The following is a 21,567-nucleotide window of genomic DNA, read 5'->3' as shown; positions in this document are numbered from 1 at the left end:
AGAACACACCACACTCCTCACAGACAGTCACCCGGAGGAAACCCACGCAGACGCAGGGAGAACACACCACACCCCTCACAGACAGTCACCCGGAGGAAACCCACGCAGACACAGGGAGAACACACCACACCCCTCACAGACAGTCACCCGGAGGAAACCCACACAGACACAGGGAGAACACACCACACCCCTCACAGACAGTCACCTGGAGGAAACCCACGCAGACACAGAGAGAACACACCACACTCCTCACAGACAGTCACCCGGAGGAAACCCACACAGACGCAGGGAGAACACACCACACTCCTCACAGACAGTCACCCGGAGGAAACCCACGCAGACACAGAGAGAACACACCACACTCCTCACAGACAGTCACCCGGAGGAAACCCACGCAGACACAGAGAGAACACACCACACTCCTCACAGATATTCACCCGGAGCGGGAATTGAACCCACAACCACAGAACCCTGCAGCCGTGTGTCTGGTGCTCTGTCCAGGGTGTGTTCCTGCATTGTGCCCAGTGAATTCTGGGTAGGCAAGATGAATGAATGAAATCCTGGATTCCTGGTTGTTTAATGAGCTCGTATCTAATTTCTCAATGACGTCCATTCCCAGTGCAAATATGTGTATGGGTGGGGTTAGAAACTGAAAACAGAGGCAATGGATTAAATTGAGCCCAAAGCAAACCAACCCCATCACTATTCACTGCTTGTGACTTTTATGGTCATTCTGGTTTTATGAGCTCTGTGATGCATCGGGAGTTCGTTGCAATGTTCTTAGCTCATGGTGACCCCCGCATAGTTCTGATTCCGCTGTATACAAACAAAGCAATCCAGGCCTGTTCTGTCAGTTTATCAACATCTGTTTTTGAAGGATGCCACTACACAGTTTGTTATGCATGCGGTAAATCACTGCCAGACCTTTCCTAGATCACAGTCTAAGACATTCCACATTAAGTGTGGCCTTTACTCTAATAAGGGACCCCCTGGGACCTCAGTAGTTTAAAGGGAACCAAAAAAGGGAACATGTGGCCAAGAACGCACTGACAACCAATTTGTCATTTAACAGCCAATCAGGAAGAGGAAAGGGAAACTACAGCAATTTTTGAACATTTATCCATCATCATATTCAGAGCATCAGATGTGTCTTCCGCTGTGTAGAACACTGTTAGGGAGGTTGTCTTCCTTTGCAGCAGAAACAGCTTCTATGCTTCGGGGCCTGCTTCACACTAGAGGATGGAAGGGGATCAAATGACTGATGTTGGATGACAAGTCCTGGATCAAAACTCATCCCAAAGGTAAAACATGGCGCTTCATCGCTCCAGAGAACGCAGCTCCTCCACTTTACAACCCGCTGGGCTCTTCACACCGCCCTAGCCCATCGTGACCTTAGGCTCAGGTGTGGCTGCCTATGCCGATGTTTTTCTTTGAGCATATTCCGGGTGCACGTTAAAGTTGTATCCAAAGATTTTGGCCATATGTCAGAGAATGTGTAGAGCTGAGGGGTGTCTCTGGCTTTCAGAAGGCTCTGAAAAAATGGAGTACGTTGGGCCTGGCTTATATTTCTGGGCTTGAAAACGCAAGGGCAGGGATCCAGGAGCTGTCCGATCTTGCTACTCCAAGGAGCAGTGCTTTAAAAGCTTTAGGCAAGTCTTCTGAAGAATGCAGCTGTCTGCATAGTTTACAGATGTGCAGACATATGGGTTCATGTTGTGCTTTCAGTGTTTTAGAAAGAAATATAAACTATGTTATTTATTTATACATGTAACTGAATTAAATCCTTTGTATAGGACATCATTTATTAAAATAAAAAGTTATAGAGACATAGAGATGAGGATTTGATGGCATTCTGTCTTGAGAGAGTTACAGAAACCGTGTACTGGTTTTGTTTGATAAGTACTGGGTCACGAATCTGCTTCAAGGGATTGGCATAAGGACACATCCCAGCGCTGGGGCGTTTAATACACGTTTAGCCTGTGCTTGGTGTTGGGCATTGTGAGCTTAAGCTCATGTGCAGCTGCTCTGTTTGTATTTGCACAATGGCAAGGTAAGGGCAGCCATGGCCTAAAGGTTAAAGAAGAAGGCTTGGCTTTGGAAGGCTCTCAGTTCAATCACTCCAGTTAAAAAAAAACTAAACAAAAAAAACAGCACTTTCTGCTCCTTCAACATCCATCTCTGAATCCTCAATTGCTCATCAGGCACTGTGCCTTCCGCTCCAGGTGTGCGTTTGTGGTTGTGGTTGTGTGTGTGCGTTTTGTAGTATAGATGGGTTAAAAGGAGTCTTGGTTTCATTCATTCATTATCTGTAACCACTTATCCAATTCAGGGTAGCGGTGGGTCCAGAGCCTGCCTGGAATCATTGGGCGCAAGGCGGAAATACACCCTTGAGGGGGCACCAGTCCTTCACAGGGCAACATACACTCACACATTCACTCACACACTCACACGTTGGTCGCCAATCCACCTACGAACGTGTGTTTTTGGACTGTGGGAGGGAGCCGGAGCACCAGGAGGAAACCCATGCAGACACAGGGAGAACACACCACACTCCTCACAGACAGTCACCCGGAGGAAACCCATGCAGACACAGAGAGAACACACCACACTCCTCACAGGCAGTCACCCGGAGGAAACCCACGCAGACACAGGGAGAACACACCACACTCCTCACAGACAGTCACCCGGAGCGGGAATCGAACCCACAACCTCCAGGTCCCTGGAGCCGTGTGACTGTGACACTACCTGCTGCGCCATCGTGCCGCAGTCTTGATTTCCCCAAGTGGTTTTATAAAAGATCACTTCTTCTTCTTCTTTTTCTGTGTCTTGTTGTTGTTGCTGCTGTTGTTGCCCTTGTTCTTACATTACATTACATTTATATAGTGCTTTTCACAAACCCAAGGTCACTTTACAATGTTTCGGGGGAAAAAAATGAAATCAGAATAGAGGGTGTGAAAGCATTCCGAAAAAGTCAGTTTTAAGGTGGTATGCTCCTTTAAATACGCAACAACATCTGACTGATATTGACGTGAATGGCATTGTTTGACATCAGACTTCATGCAAATGACTAACGCACGAATCACTGGCCTGAATCTCCTCCTGAAGTCAAGCGCAACCAAACATTACGGCCGTGGTTTAGAGGACTCTTCCAAAGCTTTATTATCTGCAGTTGTCTCTTGCCGTGTGTCACTGCGTCTTGCAACATGTGAGGAAGTGACTTCACTGCCTTTCCTTCTCACACATTTCCTTTTTGCACTAATCTGAGTCTTGTACCATTTCTTGTGACACAAGAAAGAAAAGAATGAAACGAATGACCATTAACAAAAGTAAACCTGGACTAAGGAGGCAGAACTAATCATCCAGCATCATATCTGACCTCACTCATTCTATTCTGTTGTCAGTACAATGGGGCGGTCAGTCTAAACTCATCATGACAGATATAAATACAGAATACTATAATGCTCTAGCACCTGAAGCATTCTACAGAGATGGAGCACCATCCATTCACATTTACAATAAGTTGGCTGAATACCACTGAATCCTTACTGCAATGTTTCATCATCCAGTCCAAAGCCTTCCGAGAAAGAGCACCCTATTTATCTCAGAAATAGAAATTGAACAAGCAAGTGTCCCCAAACTTTTGGACATGTGGCGGATGTTAAAGAGCTCATCTGAAGTGAGCCACTTCTATTCCCCGATGACCTACATGTGGCCATTTATCTCCATGTCATTTTCTCGCACACTAATCAAACACAAAGAATTCATCGTTGGAAATAACGTGAATACGGCCTCTGGAGCCGGACCCTCACTGCTGTGTTTCCTGGGCAACAGCGCTGAACATATTCTACTCCAGTTCCTCCATATGTTGGAGCATAAACACATTAGTTATCTCTGCTGTTGTTTTTTCACAAAGCCACATCTGGACTTTCAAACCAGTTTTGGGGGAATCTGGTCTGGTGTTGTGGATGATGCCCTTAAAGAAACACTAGGTAACATTTGTATGTTTTGGTTTCCACCCCTCCTCCAAAAGATACACAGTGTAGTTTCTGTGGTGCTCAGAGTAGCAATAACAGAGATGCTGTTCTCCCTATTACAGCATCACAAAGATTTTTTTAAGCTGTAATTTTAAACGTGTAAGTACGACGTATTGTTCCTTTAAGCATCCCATTTTGTAAGCAGTCCTTGTCTATGGAGGTTATACAAGCTGTGAATGCAGTATCCACAAAAGGAGCCCTAGGAACTAGCAACCGTTCGGTCCCAAGGGTGCTTCTCTATCCTTTAGGCTATGGCTGTCTCCTGTGTTGTGGGGGAGAGTGTGAACACAGTCCTCATCTACCAGAAATGATGCAATCTAGAGTCACACGTCTGGGGAATTCACAAGGGTCGGCAAAGGGTGCAAAGAGGGCTGCAACACATTCGTGATCGTGGTGTGAATCTCTCTGAGGAGCTCCACTTGAGGAACTGTGGGTTTGTCTGAAGAGCAAAGTATAAAAGCTGAATGCTGCCATCTAGTGATGAGTGGTCTTCTTCATCCCAGCTGCAAAAACCTGCACAGCCTTGTTAAAGAACTCAGCAGCATTTCTGTAAAGAGTTGATGAATGGCTTTCTCCTTGTGTAATAAAGATTCACGGTCAAATAAGTGACAAAGGCTTTCCAAAGTACTCCCGCTGCAGTGTCATCTGAGGACTAGATGGTCCCACACATTCAATGGTGGTATTTTATACTCAACTGATTACATTGGAATAGTTAAAAATGGTGGTGCCTGAATTCACTATTACTTTGTCCACCCATGTTTAGCCTGTGACATCTATAGTGCAGTCTAATGCTGCTCTGCTTGATGTAGATGTTGGTCCAACACATCCTCTAGAAGCGAGAGGGTCAAAAGTAGATACAAATGTAATCAGAACATGAAGAACATATGAAGGTCATCAGAGAAACAAGAGAGCAATGAGAAAACGATTTAGCAGCAAACCCTGAGCTCCTGCATCTTCATGAATTTTAGACAGCAAGTAAACAAACAAATCTAATTTTACTGGTGTTTGTTTGTGTGGCTATGGATTACCAGACTGTGATGAAGTCAACAATCATCAAATCACTGCGTTTAAAGAGCCCACAGCATGGAGAACTCTGAATGTCCTCACTTTTCAGATTCAGGACAGAACTTTACTCTAGACCTCCGTTCCCTACACAGACTCCAAGGCTGTTTCTTCCATAACTTGTTTGACCAAAGAAGGGTGGGTCCACGTTGTGAGTCTTGGTTCCTTCCAGTGTTTCTTCCTCCAGCTTCAAGGGAGTTTTCCTTGCCACTGTCATATTTATCTGCTCACTTGGGATTATTCATTAAAATTTTGATTTAATTCTCAATTACTGTAAAGGAGCTTTGTGACATCATCATGTTGTAAAGCACTATAAAAGTAAATTTGACTTGACATTACTTTTTAAGCACGGAACAGTGGCGCAGCAGGTAGGTGTTGCAGTCACACAGCTCCAGGGACCAGGAGGTTGTGGGTTCTAGTCCCGCTCCGGGTGACTGTCTGTGAGGAGTGTGGTGTGTTCTCCCTGTGTCTGCGTGGGTTTCCTCCGGGTGACTGTCTGTGAGGAGTGTGGTGCGTTCTCTCTGTGTCTGCGTGGGTGTCCTCCGGGTGACCGTCTGTGAGGAGTGTGGTGTGTTCTCTCTGTGTCTGCGTGGGTTTCCTCTGGGTGACTGTCTGTGAGGAGTGTGGTGTGTTCTCCCTGTGTCTGTGTGGGTTTCCTCTGGGTGACTGTCTGTGAGGAGTGTGGTGTGTTCTCCCTGTGTCTGTGTGGGTTTCCTCTGGGTGACTGTCTGTGAGGAGTGTGGTGTGTTCTCCCTTTGTCTGTGTGGGTTTCCTCCGGGTGACTGCCTGTGAGGAGTGTGGTGTGTTCTCCCAGTGTCTGCGTGGGTTTCCTCCGGGTGACCGTCTGTGAGGAGTGTGGTGTGTTCTCTCTGTGTCTGCGTGGGTTTCCTCCGGGTGACCGTCTGTGAGGAGTGTGGTGTGTTCTCTCTGTGTCTGCGTGGGTTTCCTCCGGGTGACTGTCTGTGAGGAGTGTGGTGTGTTCTCTCTGTGTCCGTGTGGGTTTCCTCCGGGTGACTGTCTGTGAGGAGTGTGGTGTGTTCTCTCTGTGTCTGCGTGGGTTTCCTCTGGGTGACTGCCTGTGAGGAGTGTGGTGTGTTCTCTCTGTGTCTGCGTGGGTTTCCTCTGGGTGACTGTCTGTGAGGAGTGTGGTGTGTTCTCCCTGTGTCTGCGTGGGTTTCCTCTGGGTGACTGCCTGTGAGGAGTGTGGTGTGTTCTCTCTGTGTCTGCGTGGGTTTCCTCTGGGTGACTGTCTGTGAGGAGTGTGGTGTGTTCTCCCTGTGTCTGCGTGGGTTTCCTCCGGGTGACTGTCTGTGAGGAGTTGGTGTGTTCTCCCTGTGTATGCGTGGGTTTCCTCTGGGTGACTGCCTGTGAGGAGTGTGGTGTGTTCTCTCTGTGTCCGTGTGGGTTTCCTCCGGGTGACTGTCTGTGAGGAGTGTGGTGTGTTCTCTCTGTGTCTGCGTGGGTTTCCTCTGGGTGACTGCCTGTGAGGAGTGTGGTGTGTTCTCTCTGTGTCTGCGTGGGTTTCCTCTGGGTGACTGCCTGTGAGGAGTGTGGTGTGTTCTCTCTGTGTCTGCGTGGGTTTCCTCTGGGTGACTGCCTGTGAGGAGTGTGGTGTGTTCTCTCTGTGTCTGCGTGGGTTTCCTCTGGGTGACTGTCTGTGAGGAGTGTGGTGTGTTCTCCCTGTGTCTGCGTGGGTTTCCTCCGGGTGACTGTCTGTGAGGAGTTGGTGTGTTCTCCCTGTGTCTGCGTGGGTTTCCTCCGGGTGACTGTCTGTGAGGAATTGGTGTGTTCTCCCTGTGTCTGTGTGGGTTTCCTCTGGGTGACTGTCTGTGAGGAGTGTGGTGTGTTCTCCCTTTGTCTGTGTGGGTTTCCTCCGGGTGACTGCCTGTGAGGAGTGTGGTGTGTTTTCTCTGTGTCTGCGTGGGTTTCCTCCGGGTGACCGTCTGTGAGGAGTGTGGTGTGTTCTCTCTGTGTCTGCGTGGGTTTCCTCCGGGTGACTGTCTGTGAGGAGTGTGGTGTGTTCTCTCTGTGTCTGCGTGGGTTTCCTCTGGGTGACTGTCTGTGAGGAGTGTGGTGTGTTCTCTCTGTGTCTGCGTGGGTTTCCTCTGGGTGACTGTCTGTGAGGAGTGTGGTGTGTTCTCTCTGTGTCTGCGTGGGTTTCCTCTGGGTGACCGTCTGTGAGGAGTGTGGTGTGTTCTCTCTGTGTCTGCGTGGGTTTCCTCCGGGTGACCGTCTGTGAGGAGTGTGGTGTGTTCTCTCTGTGTCTGCGTGGGTTTCCTCCGGGTGACTGTCTGTGAGGAGTGTGGTGTGTTCTCTCTGTGTCCGTGTGGGTTTCCTCCGGGTGACTGTCTGTGAGGAGTGTGGTGTGTTCTCTCTGTGTCTGCGTGGGTTTCCTCTGGGTGACTGCCTGTGAGGAGTGTGGTGTGTTCTCTCTGTGTCTGCGTGGGTTTCCTCTGGGTGACTGTCTGTGAGGAGTGTGGTGTGTTCTCCCTGTGTCTGCGTGGGTTTCCTCTGGGTGACTGCCTGTGAGGAGTGTGGTGTGTTCTCTCTGTGTCTGCGTGGGTTTCCTCTGGGTGACTGTCTGTGAGGAGTGTGGTGTGTTCTCCCTGTGTCTGCGTGGGTTTCCTCCGGGTGACTGTCTGTGAGGAGTTGGTGTGTTCTCCCTGTGTATGCGTGGGTTTCCTCCGGGTGACTGTCTGTGAGGAGTGTGGTGTGTTCTCTCTGTGTCTGCGTGGGTTTCCTCTGGGTGACTGTCTGTGAGGAGTGTGGTGTGTTCTCCCTGTGTCTGTGTGGGTTTCCTCTGGGTGACTGCCTGTGAGGAGTGTGGTGTGTTCTCCCTGTGTCTGTGTGGGTTTCCTCTGGGTGACTGCCTGTGAGGAGTGTGGTGTGTTCTCTCTGTGTCCGTGTGGGTTTCCTCCGGGTGACTGTCTGTGAGGAGTGTGGTGTGTTCTCTCTGTGTCTGCGTGGGTTTCCTCTGGGTGACTGCCTGTGAGGAGTGTGGTGTGTTCTCTCTGTGTCTGCGTGGGTTTCCTCTGGGTGACTGCCTGTGAGGAGTGTGGTGTGTTCTCTCTGTGTCTGCGTGGGTTTCCTCTGGGTGACTGCCTGTGAGGAGTGTGGTGTGTTCTCTCTGTGTCTGCGTGGGTTTCCTCTGGGTGACTGCCTGTGAGGAGTGTGGTGTGTTCTCTCTGTGTCTGCGTGGGTTTCCTCTGGGTGACTGCCTGTGAGGAGTGTGGTGTGTTCTCTCTGTGTCTGCGTGGGTTTCCTCTGGGTGACTGCCTGTGAGGAGTGTGGTGTGTTCTCTTTGTGTCTGCGTGGGTTTCCTCTGGGTGACTGTCTGTGAGGAGTGTGGTGTGTTCTCCCTGTGTCTGCGTGGGTTTCCTCTGGGTGACTGCCTGTGAGGAGTGTGGTGTGTTCTCTCTGTGTCTGCGTGGGTTTCCTCTGGGTGACTGTCTGTGAGGAGTGTGGTGTGTTCTCCCTGTGTCTGCGTGGGTTTCCTCCGGGTGACTGTCTGTGAGGAGTTGGTGTGTTCTCCCTGTGTATGCGTGGGTTTCCTCTGGGTGACTGTCTGTGAGGAGTGTGGTGTGTTCTCCCTGTGTCTGTGTGGGTTTCCTCTGGGTGACTGTCTGTGAGGAGTGTGGTGTGTTCTCCCTGTGTCTGCGTGGGTTTCCTCCGGGTGACTGTCTGTGAGGAGTTGGTGTGTTCTCCCTGTGTATGCGTGGGTTTCCTCCGGGTGACTGTCTGTGAGGAGTGTGGTGTGTTCTCTCTGTGTCTGCGTGGGTTTCCTCTGGGTGACTGTCTGTGAGGAGTGTGGTGTGTTCTCCCTGTGTCTGTGTGGGTTTCCTCTGGGTGACTGCCTGTGAGGAGTGTGGTGTGTTCTCTCTGTGTCCGTGTGGGTTTCCTCCGGGTGACTGTCTGTGAGGAGTGTGGTGTGTTCTCTCTGTGTCTGCGTGGGTTTCCTCTGGGTGACTGCCTGTGAGGAGTGTGGTGTGTTCTCTCTGTGTCTGCGTGGGTTTCCTCTGGGTGACTGCCTGTGAGGAGTGTGGTGTGTTCTCTCTGTGTCTGCGTGGGTTTCCTCTGGGTGACTGCCTGTGAGGAGTGTGGTGTGTTCTCTCTGTGTCTGCGTGGGTTTCCTCTGGGTGACTGTCTGTGAGGAGTGTGGTGTGTTCTCCCTGTGTCTGCGTGGGTTTCCTCCGGGTGACTGTCTGTGAGGAGTTGGTGTGTTCTCCCTGTGTCTGCGTGGGTTTCCTCCGGGTGACTGTCTGTGAGGAATTGGTGTGTTCTCCCTGTGTCTGTGTGGGTTTCCTCTGGGTGACTGTCTGTGAGGAGTGTGGTGTGTTCTCCCTTTGTCTGTGTGGGTTTCCTCCGGGTGACTGCCTGTGAGGAGTGTGGTGTGTTTTCTCTGTGTCTGCGTGGGTTTCCTCCGGGTGACCGTCTGTGAGGAGTGTGGTGTGTTCTCTCTGTGTCTGCGTGGGTTTCCTCCGGGTGACTGTCTGTGAGGAGTGTGGTGTGTTCTCTCTGTGTCTGCGTGGGTTTCCTCTGGGTGACTGTCTGTGAGGAGTGTGTTGTGTTCTCCCTGTGTCTGTGTGGGTTTCCTCTGGGTGACTGCCTGTGAGGAGTGTGGTGTGTTCTCTCTGTGTCCGTGTGGGTTTCCTCCGGGTGACTGTCTGTGAGGAGTGTGGTGTGTTCTCTCTGTGTCTGCGTGGGTTTCCTCTGGGTGACTGCCTGTGAGGAGTGTGGTGTGTTCTCCCTGTGTCTGCGTGGGTTTCCTCTGGGTGACTGCCTGTGAGGAGTGTGGTGTGTTCTCTCTGTGTCTGCGTGGGTTTCCTCTGGGTGACTGTCTGTGAGGAGTGTGGTGTGTTCTCCCTGTGTCTGCGTGGGTTTCCTCCGGGTGACTGTCTGTGAGGAGTTGGTGTGTTCTCCCTGTGTATGCGTGGGTTTCCTCCGGGTGACTGTCTGTGAGGAGTGTGGTGTGTTCTCTCTGTGTCTGCGTGGGTTTCCTCTGGGTGACTGTCTGTGAGGAGTGTGGTGTGTTCTCCCTGTGTCTGTGTGGGTTTCCTCTGGGTGACTGCCTGTGAGGAGTGTGGTGTGTTCTCTCTGTGTCCGTGTGGGTTTCCTCCGGGTGACTGTCTGTGAGGAGTGTGGTGTGTTCTCTCTGTGTCTGCGTGGGTTTCCTCTGGGTGACTGCCTGTGAGGAGTGTGGTGTGTTCTCTCTGTGTCTGCGTGGGTTTCCTCTGGGTGACTGCCTGTGAGGAGTGTGGTGTGTTCTCTCTGTGTCTGCGTGGGTTTCCTCTGGGTGACTGCCTGTGAGGAGTGTGGTGTGTTCTCTCTGTGTCTGCGTGGGTTTCCTCTGGGTGACTGTCTGTGAGGAGTGTGGTGTGTTCTCCCTGTGTCTGCGTGGGTTTCCTCCGGGTGACTGTCTGTGAGGAGTTGGTGTGTTCTCCCTGTGTATGCGTGGGTTTCCTCCGGGTGCTCCGGTTTCCTCCCACAGTCCAAAAACACACGTTGGTAGGTGGATTGGCGACTCAAAAGTGTCCGTATGTGTGAGTGTGTGTGTGTGTGTGTGTTGCCCTGTGAAGGACTGGCGCCCCCTCCAGGGTGTATTTCCGCCTTGCACCCAATGATTCCAGGTAGGCTCTGTACCCACCACAACCCTGAACTGGATAAGTAAAATTATTTCAAAAACCTTAAAATGTACAAATCACAGACCTAGCCAATAGCTTGTTATGAATTTACTGTTTGTGATGTAACAAAAACAAACAGATTTGCAGAGTCACCCATATTTAGCCTCAGCATTTTTACAAACATAGTCAAGTGGGGATGTGACAACATTGGACATTATTTCTATGAATTTTGTCACTTACAGGTTCAAGTGAATGAACAAATCTCAGATAATACAGAAAAATGGCTTGTAGTTTTGAGACTCAAACCATGATGCCTTCCTAAAATACAATTTATTGTATCTACCAACAGGTGGCGATAGAGGCTTTTAATGAAGAAGAAAACGGCTTTGGTAACTGGTGGACCACAACGACCAAAACATTGGAAAACATATATGGTCTGTTTTTATCATTTTCAGAGGACGCCAATGTGGAATTTTTTCTATTATATTATTTTACTATTATAATTCTGTAATTATGAATTATTTTTAATGAGAGTCCATAAGCCAAGTGATAGATAAAATCAGAAACACCATAATAGTGAAGGCCATTGACGGTGCCCCAGTACTGAAACATGAACCAGATGGTGTGGTGTAGGATCAGAGGATGAGGGAGAGGTTCACAATGAGTAACTATTTTGTCCTGGTACATGTTTTAGCACAGGTTCACTGTTCGGGGCCATTATGGTAATGAGCAAGTTCATTATGTGATATTTAGCTTGGGCCTCTGCAAAATTTGCTTTTGGATTAAAGGATGAGAGACAGAGAGAGAGAGAGAGAGAGACAGAGAGAGAGAGAGAGAGAGAGAGAGAGAGAGACATATACACACACACAGAGAGAGAGAAAGCAAGAGAGTAAGAGAGAAAGAGAAAGAGAGAGAAAGCAAGAGAGAGAGAAAGAGTAAGAGAGACAGAGAGTGCGAGAGAGAGAGAGAGAGAGAGAGACAGAGAATGTGGGAGAGAGAAAAAGAGAGAGACACAGAGAGAGAGAGTGTGAGAGAGAGAGAGAAAGAGAGAGAAAAAGAGAGAGACACAGAGAGAGAGAGAGTGTGAGAGAGAGACACAAAAAAAAGAATGAAAACATTTTTTTCCTCTCGTAGGTCAAACCTGCCACAACTAATCTCTCCAGAAACCCATGACTGTGTTTCGAAGCCTCCTACAGAAGCTGGGGTGTGTGGATCTCTGTCTGAGCTTCTGAAGGAACCTCCACAATAATAATCACTCTTTTTCCTACTTCTTTGTCCTAGGGTCTCATATTTGTCCACTGAGAATCTACAGACTGTACTCTGAGAGACAACATACTGAACTTGGGAATAGCTCCTGTCTCAAAATGTCCAGTTTAGTGGCTTCAATGGATGCTCCTTCTTTCACAAAACTATAAAATGTTCTTTAATAATTATACAACAGTCCATTTTTAATAAACATAGTATTTGCACTGTTTTGAAAAGATGAAGGATATTGTAATATATACACTTTGATTATGCAGGCAATCTGGCAATCGATTCTTCATTAGCCTTTTCATCTGGAGAGGTTGCCATAGCAATCTCCTACCAGTCCATGTCCTCCAGCAGATGCCGAGATGACATGTTTATAAACCACTTTTATAATTAGTGAACTATACACCCATACTTAATACTTCCAATTAAATCGACTGTGGTATTAAGTGGTATTAAGCCCTGCCTTTGGGATGAGTTGGAGTGGTGTGTTTGATCCAGAACTAATCCTCCAACATCAGCACCTGACCCCACTAATGTTCTCACGGCTGAGCCACAGCGAACCTGAACTGGTCATGTGGTTAAAGACAGTGAATGAATGTACTTTCAAAGGTTTTCCAACATACTCCCCAGCCCTCGTGGCTATAATTATCACAGTCGTGTGGCTGTTTCTCATGCAGTGTTGTCTGAGGGCTAGAAGGTCACAAGATTTCCTGAATCTTTCCCAGTTTTATGGATGGTAGACTGGAGTCGCCAATCCACCTACCAACGTATGTTTTTGGACTGTGGGAGGAAACCGGAGCACCCAGAGGAAACCCACGCAGACACAGGGAGAACACACCACACTCCTCACAGACAGTCACCCGGAGGAAACCTACACAGACACAGAGAAAACACACCACACTCCTCACAGGCAGTCACCCGGAGGAAACCCACGCAGACACAGAGAGAACACACCAACTCCTCACAGACAGTCACCCGGAGGAAACCCACGCAGACACAGAGAGAACACACCACACTCCCCACAGACAGTCACCCGGAGGAAACCCACGCAGACACAGGGAGAACACACCACACTCCTCACAGACAGTCACCCGGAGGAAACCCACGCAGACACAGAGAGAACACACCACACTCCTCACAGACAGTCACCCGGAGGAAACCCACGCAGACACAGGGAGAACACACCACACTCCTCACAGACAGTCACCCGGAGGAAACCCACGCAGACACAGAGAGAACACACCACACTCCCCACAGACAGTCACCCGGAGGAAACCCACGCAGACACAGAGAGAACACACCAACTCCTCACAGACAGTCACCCGGAGGAAACCCACGCAGACACAGAGAGAACACACCACACTCCTCACAGACAGTCACCCGGAGGAAACCCACGCAGACACAGGGAGAACACACCACACTCCTCACAGACAGTCACCCGGAGGAAACCCACACAGACACAGAGAGAACACACCACACTCCTCACAGACAGTCACCCGGAGGAAACCCACGCAGACACAGAGAGAACACACCACACTCCTCACAGACAGTCACCCGGAGGAAACCCACACAGACACAGAGAGAACACACCACACTCCTCACAGACAGTCACCCGGAGGAAACCCACGCAGACACAGAGAGAACACACCAACTCCTCACAGACAGTCACCCGGAGGAAACCCACGCAGACACAGAGAGAACACACCACACTCCTCACAGACAGTCACCCGGAGGAAACCCACGCAGACACAGGGAGAACACACCACACTCCTCACAGACAGTCACCCGGAGGAAACCCACACAGACACAGAGAGAACACACCACACTCCTCACAGACAGTCACCCGGAGGAAACCCACGCAGACACAGAGAGAACACACCAACTCCTCACAGACAGTCACCAGGAGCGGGAATCGAACCCACAACCTCCAGGTCCCTGGAGCTGTGTGACCTGCTGCGCCACCGTGCTGCCCTCTTAGCAATCTTGTGTTCAGAAATGTTTGTTTTCATCTATTTGACAAGTCCCTCACCAAGTTTGTCGCATAAAAGTAGTGCGACATACCCCTTATTTTCTAAAGCGCAGACACACACATTCAACAGTGGCCTTGTGAAACTTGGGAAACTGCATGTATTCAAACACTCTTCCCAGATGGGAGTCATTACTGTAGAATTATTGCAGCTTCTACATTCAATGCAGTTTTGATGAGCTTCACTCCCACGAATCTGGCTTGTTCCTGAGGACCTCAGACCCACCTCACTGTGTCTACAAAGCTATGCACTTTCACGGCCTTCAGTGTTCACATATTCACACCGGGTGGGAGTGTGTACATAAAAGGCCTTGTTAGCGTCTGCGTTGTTGAGGAGTCATCAGTAATTCATCATGATCATGTTCTTCATGTTCTCCTTCCCATACCTTCATTCCATCCTTGTTTCTCGCTCTCTGAGCCAAATCCTTCCTAGACACTTCCTTCAGGAAGACTTCAGTGAGTGTGAACTTTACCACCTTCTAAAATATGATCAAACCATTGGCAATTCTTTCTTTCTCCCTGATACCTTTTGTTCCTGATGTTTATAACCATTGTTCAGTATGGATCTACCCTTTCCAACCATGTCACCGTCCTTCTAATGAACCTTCACCAGAAGACCCTTCTCCAACAGTGTTTCCAAGCCTCTGAAGTGTTTTTTGTTGCATACTTTTTGCCAGTTTCATTCCTTTAACCTCCTCCACCACTTATGAGTTGTTGTCTTTATCTCTCTTTTTTAATCAGTTGCCCTTCTATCTCTCCTTTTTACCCTCTCCCATCCATGCCTCGGCTCTCCTCTCGCCTGAGCTGATGAAGTGCTGTAGCGAGGTATTTGGAGAATTCCTCTCTCTGACCAAAGCAAAAGTTCCTTGGCCAAAGCTCCCGCGTACTTCCCAAAGCCCTTCCCAAATAAGGCTTCCCTTTCTTCAACAGAGGAGGAGGAAAAAACACACAGAGGCAGGCAGACAGAGGGAGGGAGAGCGTGCAGAAGAGGAAGGGTTAGAGGAAAAAGGCCATGTCCTTTTAAGGCTAGAGTTTCCTCTCCCTCTCTCTGTCCATCCACAGCTCTGCTCTTGTCGCTAGTTCTCGAATGGTGAAGTCATTGCGGCTCTCCTACTTTTGAGCTCGTACTTCTCGGAGGGAGGACTCCGCGGCCGCATAAAACACTCCCGCCCAGAGTCGCACGCACATATACCCACACGCGCACACACACGCCTTCCTGAGCGGAGGACAGAGCCTTCATCCGTATACGTCTCCACAGTGAGTATGGCTTTCTTATCTTATAAAAGCCTGACAGATATGTTTTTCCAAATTTGTGGATCAAGGACCTATGGGTTTACAGTGTGTACAGAAAGACGAGGGGTTTTTTGTGAGTCTTTCACTACATGTCCAAGTATTTGTAGACAATTTGGACACTTTGTACAGTGTACTTCTGCGCACGAGGCAACCGTTGGATGGAGGGATTTTTTTCCCAGAGTGATGGAGCTCCATCCGATAATTCTGGGTTGAGCTGGAGTGACGTACGTGATCCAGAAGTCATTGTTTAACATCAACCCGACCTCCAGTGTCTACAAACCTTTGGCCATGTAGTTGTCCCTGGAAAATGACCCAACTTCCCATGTAGTGGGTTCCTTTTAAAACAGTGGTTCTCAGAAAGGTCCTAAGGGAAACGGGATGGTCCATGTTTTTGTTCTATCCCTGTTCAAGCTCCTCTAGGGGTTCCCCGAGGAGCAGTTGGAGAACCACTGTGGAAAAGAACCCGAAACAGTGTACCATCAGCACCAACTTGTAATATTTATCAGGGGAAGTGTCTATATTTATACTCTTTAATAGCATTCGTTCAATGGAAATGTTATATAAGATTTAAATTAGCAAAGGGATACATTCTTTAAGCAGTAGAACTGTAGATAAACTTGTTAATCTACTCAATAACAGCCTCTAGAAATGTGACCCCATGACTTTTTCCTACTTTTTGAATGTATTTAATGGAACTAACACTACACAGGCTACAATAGTTGGAACCCTGTCAGCTCTGCAATGTTAAATACACTCTGGCAGCTACTGGGATAAACATGCCTTGTGGCACGGATGCAAATGACTGCCATAAAAGGACCTCAGCCAGGAATTAATTTGCCACTGAAGACCGTTCCACTTTAGTGAGGAATTGTGTTGATGCTGAGACTTTCACACACACACACACTCAATCATCAGCCGTCGACACACAGTGTACACAGCTGGCTGGCTAAAGTAAACCTTACAACACTTTACAAGCTTCGAAAAGCAGATCTCCAAGGGTCTACGCCTGTATATCTTTAACCGCAGCCATTTGGAAGAACAAAAGTAAGACATTTAAAACCATTTATAGCCATTTAAAAAGCCCATATTCCCATTTTTCTTATTATCTTTTCTTCCCCAATGTCCAATTACAATATCTGTTGTCTTTTATGCACCCAAAAGGGTTACAATTCATTTTAAATTCTCGTTTTCCACCCTTCCATAATCCCTAAAGTACTAAACATTACATTTTCTGTACTGTACCTTTAAAATCTATATGCAAATGACCACTTTTCTGATTGGTTTACTAGTACCTACTTCATTTAAAAAGTCATAAATGCCCAGAACCTACCAAAATCGGACTTTTATCCCTCGGCATTAAATGTGTGGGGCGGAATGGGTGGTTGAATAGAACATGTTCATGTTTGTGACATCACAAATGTGCTTTTTCAGATTTGTTTTATTAAAGAATTAATAATATTTTCTAAAACTACATTGGATTGAACCCAAAAAGCCAGTGTGTGATTCTGTAAGATATGTGCCCTTTAAAATTTATAAACGACAAGAACAAGCAGAAGGGAGTGTCTCTAGTAACGGAGCTACTCTGGAGTCTTTAAGTCCATCTGAGGATCTACTCTGACTTCAAATTACTAGCTTAAACGCCAGCAGTGGATGTAGGAAAGCTTTTTAAAGCAAGTTGGCAGCACAGCATCAGCAGAAACCCTGTAGTTTTGGCTCTACGACTAAGAGGTTTACCTGGAGCGGGCCAGGAGCTGTGGGTTGTGGCAGTACAGTAGCACTGAACAGTAATATCGAATGCCTCTGAAGTAGGGGTGGTAGATAAGGCCATTGTGGGTTGGCTGCAGTTCCAATTACATCAGAGTTTCAGTCCTGGTTCTCCGATTTTTCCTCCCTCCTCTGGCATAGCTGGCAGCTGCCCAGTCTGCTGCCATGACAGTGGAGGCAAAAATACAAAGCAATAAAATCAGAAAAAGGGCTTGGACATTCATGCTTCCACTTCACTCACACATCACGATGGCTTCCAAACCCAACAGGACATGACAGATGTTTTTCTACCTGCGCTTGCCTATGGGAACATAAAATGGTGTTAATTATACAGCTCATGAGAAGTCACATCTGGAGAAATGATCACATCTAAGGGGAAAAAAGGATCTCGACTAGGGTTAGAAATTTGGGGCATATATTAAAAACTACTGGGAAGAATAGTGAGGGCCTTCTATCCTAGTGACCGTCATACATTTTACTCCACTCACTCCAATATAGACTTGGGAGATGAGTTTGAAAGTATCCACGAGAACTTGTAATGCTTAATCACAATTAAAAATAATTTATCTTCCAACACGAGCGTCCACATGGGTCTCAAGAGTTCTGATAAAGTTGGGTGACCATAATACAACAAAGGCTTGACTGTCAATATTCTTGCACACCTCTAACTTCCAGGCCCAGAGAGTGGTGGTGTCCCGACATCGAGATGGCAGCACAGGTGACAGTGCTGCTCACCACAGAGTTGCTACAGTGTGTGCTTGGCTGGTTGTGGTGAATACTGAGAAGTGAAAGTGGGAAAGTGTGTTTGTGCAGCCTTTAAAAGAACTTTCCATTGTACAGCTCTTCAGAGTTGATTCCCTTGAAAAACTCAAGGATCCAGAAACACGTTAATTTGAAAACACATTTCAAAATGGGTTCTGTGCAAATGAAAGTTCTTCAATTTAATTGTATATATTTGTTTTGGCAAAATCACACGTTTCATGCATGCTTTTTTTGCAAAAAATAGATGTGCGAATGCTGTAAATGTGGGGAAAAACATGGCTTTTGTGCTGAATGTATTCCATGGCTTTGTATCATTATGTAGAAGCTTTGTGTCCTCTTTTTGGCCGTTTTCCACTGAGACTGTGACTGGCTTGAGGCTTAAGGGTTATTGTGTTTCAGCAGAAGAAACAGGGATTAGGAGCCGCTCATGGCGCAACAGTTCCAAACACTGCTAACTGAACGCTTTCTTTCACAGCTGTTGATTTAAGCAAACCAAGATGCAAATATCCTATCATCATTTTTTTATTAGCACTGGGTAATAAACTTCTATTCGCACTGTTAATTGACTGTTTGCAAGATTTTGCATCATACATCGCTAAGTTATTTTTGCTATGGCTAGGCTAGCTGGAATTAGTACACTTGTGCTCACAGGCTAAATGTTGTCTTTGTTTTTACTAAATAACAGCAGAGAAATCACATAACTATTCCACAATACAGTGTCATTAATGTCTCCGCCTTAAAGGTTCCTGCTAACTACGTAGGAAGCTGCCTTCAGATTAGCTATTGCTAAAGCTAGTTCAGGCCAGTCAGCCATTTTAGACACCGAGTAGGACTCCTTGTTAACAAAGAATGGTATGTTAAGTACTTGGATTCTTAATGATAAAATTATTCATAATATGATTCCGTTAACTTCTACCTTTTCATAGTTTCATAGTCTGCCTAGTTTAATCTAAAATCTTTCAGAGCTTCAGGAATAAAATAACAGCTGAGCCTCTAGCTGAGGCTAGCATGTTACTTTCCACCATTTCCTATTTTAATACTTCTGACAAATTTCCAGCCACTGCCATTCTCACTGCAGGTGTGTTATGAGGAGTTCAGAGTTCTTTGATTCTGTCTGAGGAGTGTCAGTCACAATTTTGCAAACAGTCAGTTTAACAATAGAATGGAATTAGTTACTCTACTGTTGCTAAGGCTTTTTCTCTGTTGGAAGCAGCTGGTGTCAGGTTAAAAAAAATACACTTTACAGTGTAAACACATGAGCACTGTTAAGATTTTATTGCACTTACATGACCAGCTATTCCAAAATGGATGGTTTATGGCCTTCTTTTTTTAAATCTTATCTCCATTTGCTTCTCACCGTGTGGCGCAGGGAACTCCAGGCATGGCCAACAAAGGTCCATCCTATGGGCTGAGTCGCCAGGTCCAGGATAAGATTGATAAGAAGTACGACCCTGACTTGGAAGGGCGTCTTGTGGAGTGGATCATGGCCCAGTTAGGTTCTGGAGTGGGCAAACCTGCAGAGGGCAAGCAGGGCTTCCAGGATTGGCTGAAAGATGGATGTGTGAGTGTACCTGCTGTTAACCTTGTATTAACATTACCCAGAATCCTGTTACAGTGGTAGGTTAATGCATCATGTTCAATGACTCTTATTGCTATAGTGCGGTGTGCTTACCTGAGCTGAGAATAAAACCCAAGTCTTCCGTGTAGAGGGCAGCATTGTCACTAACTCTCCTAGACCAACCCCTGTATTTGAACATGTCACTGATGACAGTGATGAGTAACACTGACTGACAGCATTTGTAAGGCTGCATTATACCTACATACTGGCCTTACATACCAACCAACAAGTGTCAAAAGTGAAGTGACCAAAAAAGGATAAAACAGCTGCTAACAATGAAGAAAATCTGAAAAATTAAATATGTGAGAAAATACATTTAATGTTTCTTCTAGTAAAATGAATGCAGCACAAACATAAGAGGAATATGAGGGTTAATAACTGAGGGTTTTGTGACCTATTAAAAGCTGCCCTTTTATATTATTGGGAAAGCATTAGTTATTTAGATATTAATCCTTCTCTTGATGTCCCTCAGGTCTTAAGCGAGCTCATCAACAGTCTCCATGATGGGGAAAAGCCAATAAAGAAGATCCAAAGCTCAACTATGGCCTTTAAACAGATGGAGCAGATTTCTCAGTTCCTGAGAGCAGCAGAGACATACGGCGTGACCAAAACTGACATTTTTCAGACCGTCGATCTCTGGGAAGGTGAGGAAACCAACATTGAGACCATCAAGTTTTAAAATTCACATGTGGTTGAAGAAAAAGGAAAAAATAAGCCAGAAACTTGCCAGTTTTATTTATCTTCTATAGCTCAATCTTTAACTTCAAAAAACCCAGATCTATAATGTCCAGATTTCCAAACAGTGTAACTGGTTGATTCTCTTGTTGGATCATAGCGGAGTTGGGAGGTAAGCTGATGTTTAAGGCCTTCCGTTTAGCCCCTGAAGGGGAAAGTTAGCCCTAGCAAGATATCAATGGAGGAACATGCTAAATGGATAATATTCTGTTGGACGTTTCAAGATAAACCTGTTTGTTTCCAGTCAAAACTAAGATACTATGAAAGTCAGTATTCCTTTTGCCTCTTTGATCAGCCTAGTCTTCACCTCAAACCAACTTTTCTGTGTCTAAAGGAAAAGACTTGGCTGCGGTGCAGAGAACACTGATGGCCCTTGGAAGCATTGCTGTCACGAAGGACGACGGAACTTTCCGTGGAAACCCCGACTGGTTCTTCAAGTGAGTGGTGGCTGAATTTGCAAGACAACTGTCATGGCCGCCCCAGACCTAGTCCTGGAGATCTCTTATCCTCTCAGTTTGGAGCTAAATCCTGCAGATCTCCAGGATCAGGGCTATGCCGTCAGTCTGTGCAACTTTGCCAATGACATGTCTAAAGTACCCAAGTGGTGAATACAATTCAGGTTGTGCTGTTCTGTTTCCACTGCAGGAAAGCTCAAGAGAACCCTCGGGATTTCTCCGACGACCAGATGAAGTCAGGAAAGCATGTTATCGGCCTGCAGATGGGCTCCAACAAAGGGGCATCCCAAGCTGGAATGACAGGCTATGGTAGACCCAGGCAGATCATAAACAACTGAACCCACCCGCCCCTACATTCCCACTTACTCCCCACCACAAAAGTGCCACTGGTAAATTGGGAATGTCCCAGTCAGTCTTATGAGTATATCCCAGCCAGTGTAGACAAAAACAGAACCAGAATTCACACACACAAACTACTCACATAAAAACAAAACAATAAAAACAACAACAACAAAAAACACCATACCCGTTTTCTTCATTCCAAATCAGAATCGGCATTTCACTCATTGGTCTGGGACAACAAACAAGTCTGTATGAACAATTGTGTTACTGCAAATGCTGAATGAATCCCGGCTTGGCAATACAGCACACGGTTATTGTAAACCTTGGTTATGGCTTATACATCCTGATCCTCTCAACGAGAAATGGTGACAGCAAAACTATAAGAACTCTGCGACGTCTGCAATAACACTGATAATTTAGGGGACGTTTATTTGGCAGTAAAAGCTAAATACAAATAAAGATTTGCAAAAATGAGTTACACCAAGTTGTTGTAAGATTGGAATTAGTAATTTCTAAAATGTGAGGCTGTTTCTCTGTCTGACGCATAGCACAAGTGCAGCCTGGTATTTTTGTATTTTGTCTTATTAAAGGATGAATCAAAAAG

General features: G+C 47.0%; 1 protein-coding gene across 2 annotated transcripts; it reads left to right on the top strand.

The window, feature by feature from the left end:
- Positions 1–15,074: 15,074 nt before the first annotated feature.
- LOC136678098 (transgelin-like) lies at positions 15,075–21,529 on the top strand. Of its 2 annotated transcripts, XM_066655939.1 has the most exons (6): positions 15,075–15,251; positions 17,727–17,769; positions 19,183–19,374; positions 19,904–20,075; positions 20,501–20,603; positions 20,812–21,529. In XM_066655939.1, exons 2-6 carry the CDS (start codon positions 17,758–17,760, stop codon positions 20,957–20,959), a joined length of 627 nt encoding a protein of 208 aa, XP_066512036.1. In that variant the 5' UTR covers positions 15,075–15,251; positions 17,727–17,757; the 3' UTR covers positions 20,960–21,529. The 2 variants fall into 2 exon arrangements, with proteins under 2 accessions (XP_066512036.1, XP_066512037.1); XM_066655940.1 differs by lacking the exon at positions 17,727–17,769 and having other exon boundaries at positions 15,085–15,251; positions 20,812–21,527.
- The last annotated feature ends 38 nt before the right edge of the window (positions 21,530–21,567 follow it).

This window comes from Hoplias malabaricus, chromosome Y (genome assembly GCF_029633855.1).
Source record: "Hoplias malabaricus isolate fHopMal1 chromosome Y, fHopMal1.hap1, whole genome shotgun sequence".
Lineage (NCBI taxonomy): Eukaryota > Metazoa > Chordata > Actinopteri > Characiformes > Erythrinidae > Hoplias > Hoplias malabaricus.
The sequence above is the reverse complement of the archived record's forward strand: the minus strand, read 5'-3'. Positions and strand labels throughout refer to the sequence as shown.

Excerpts from the sequence above, each read along its gene's own strand:
- LOC136678098 (XM_066655939.1), top strand. Across the intron at positions 19,375-19,903 it reads ATTGGCTGAAAGATGGATGT|GTCTTAAGCGAGCTCATCAA; the intron begins GTGAGTGTACCT and ends GATGTCCCTCAG. Across the intron at positions 20,076-20,500 it reads GACCGTCGATCTCTGGGAAG|GAAAAGACTTGGCTGCGGTG; the intron begins GTGAGGAAACCA and ends CTGTGTCTAAAG.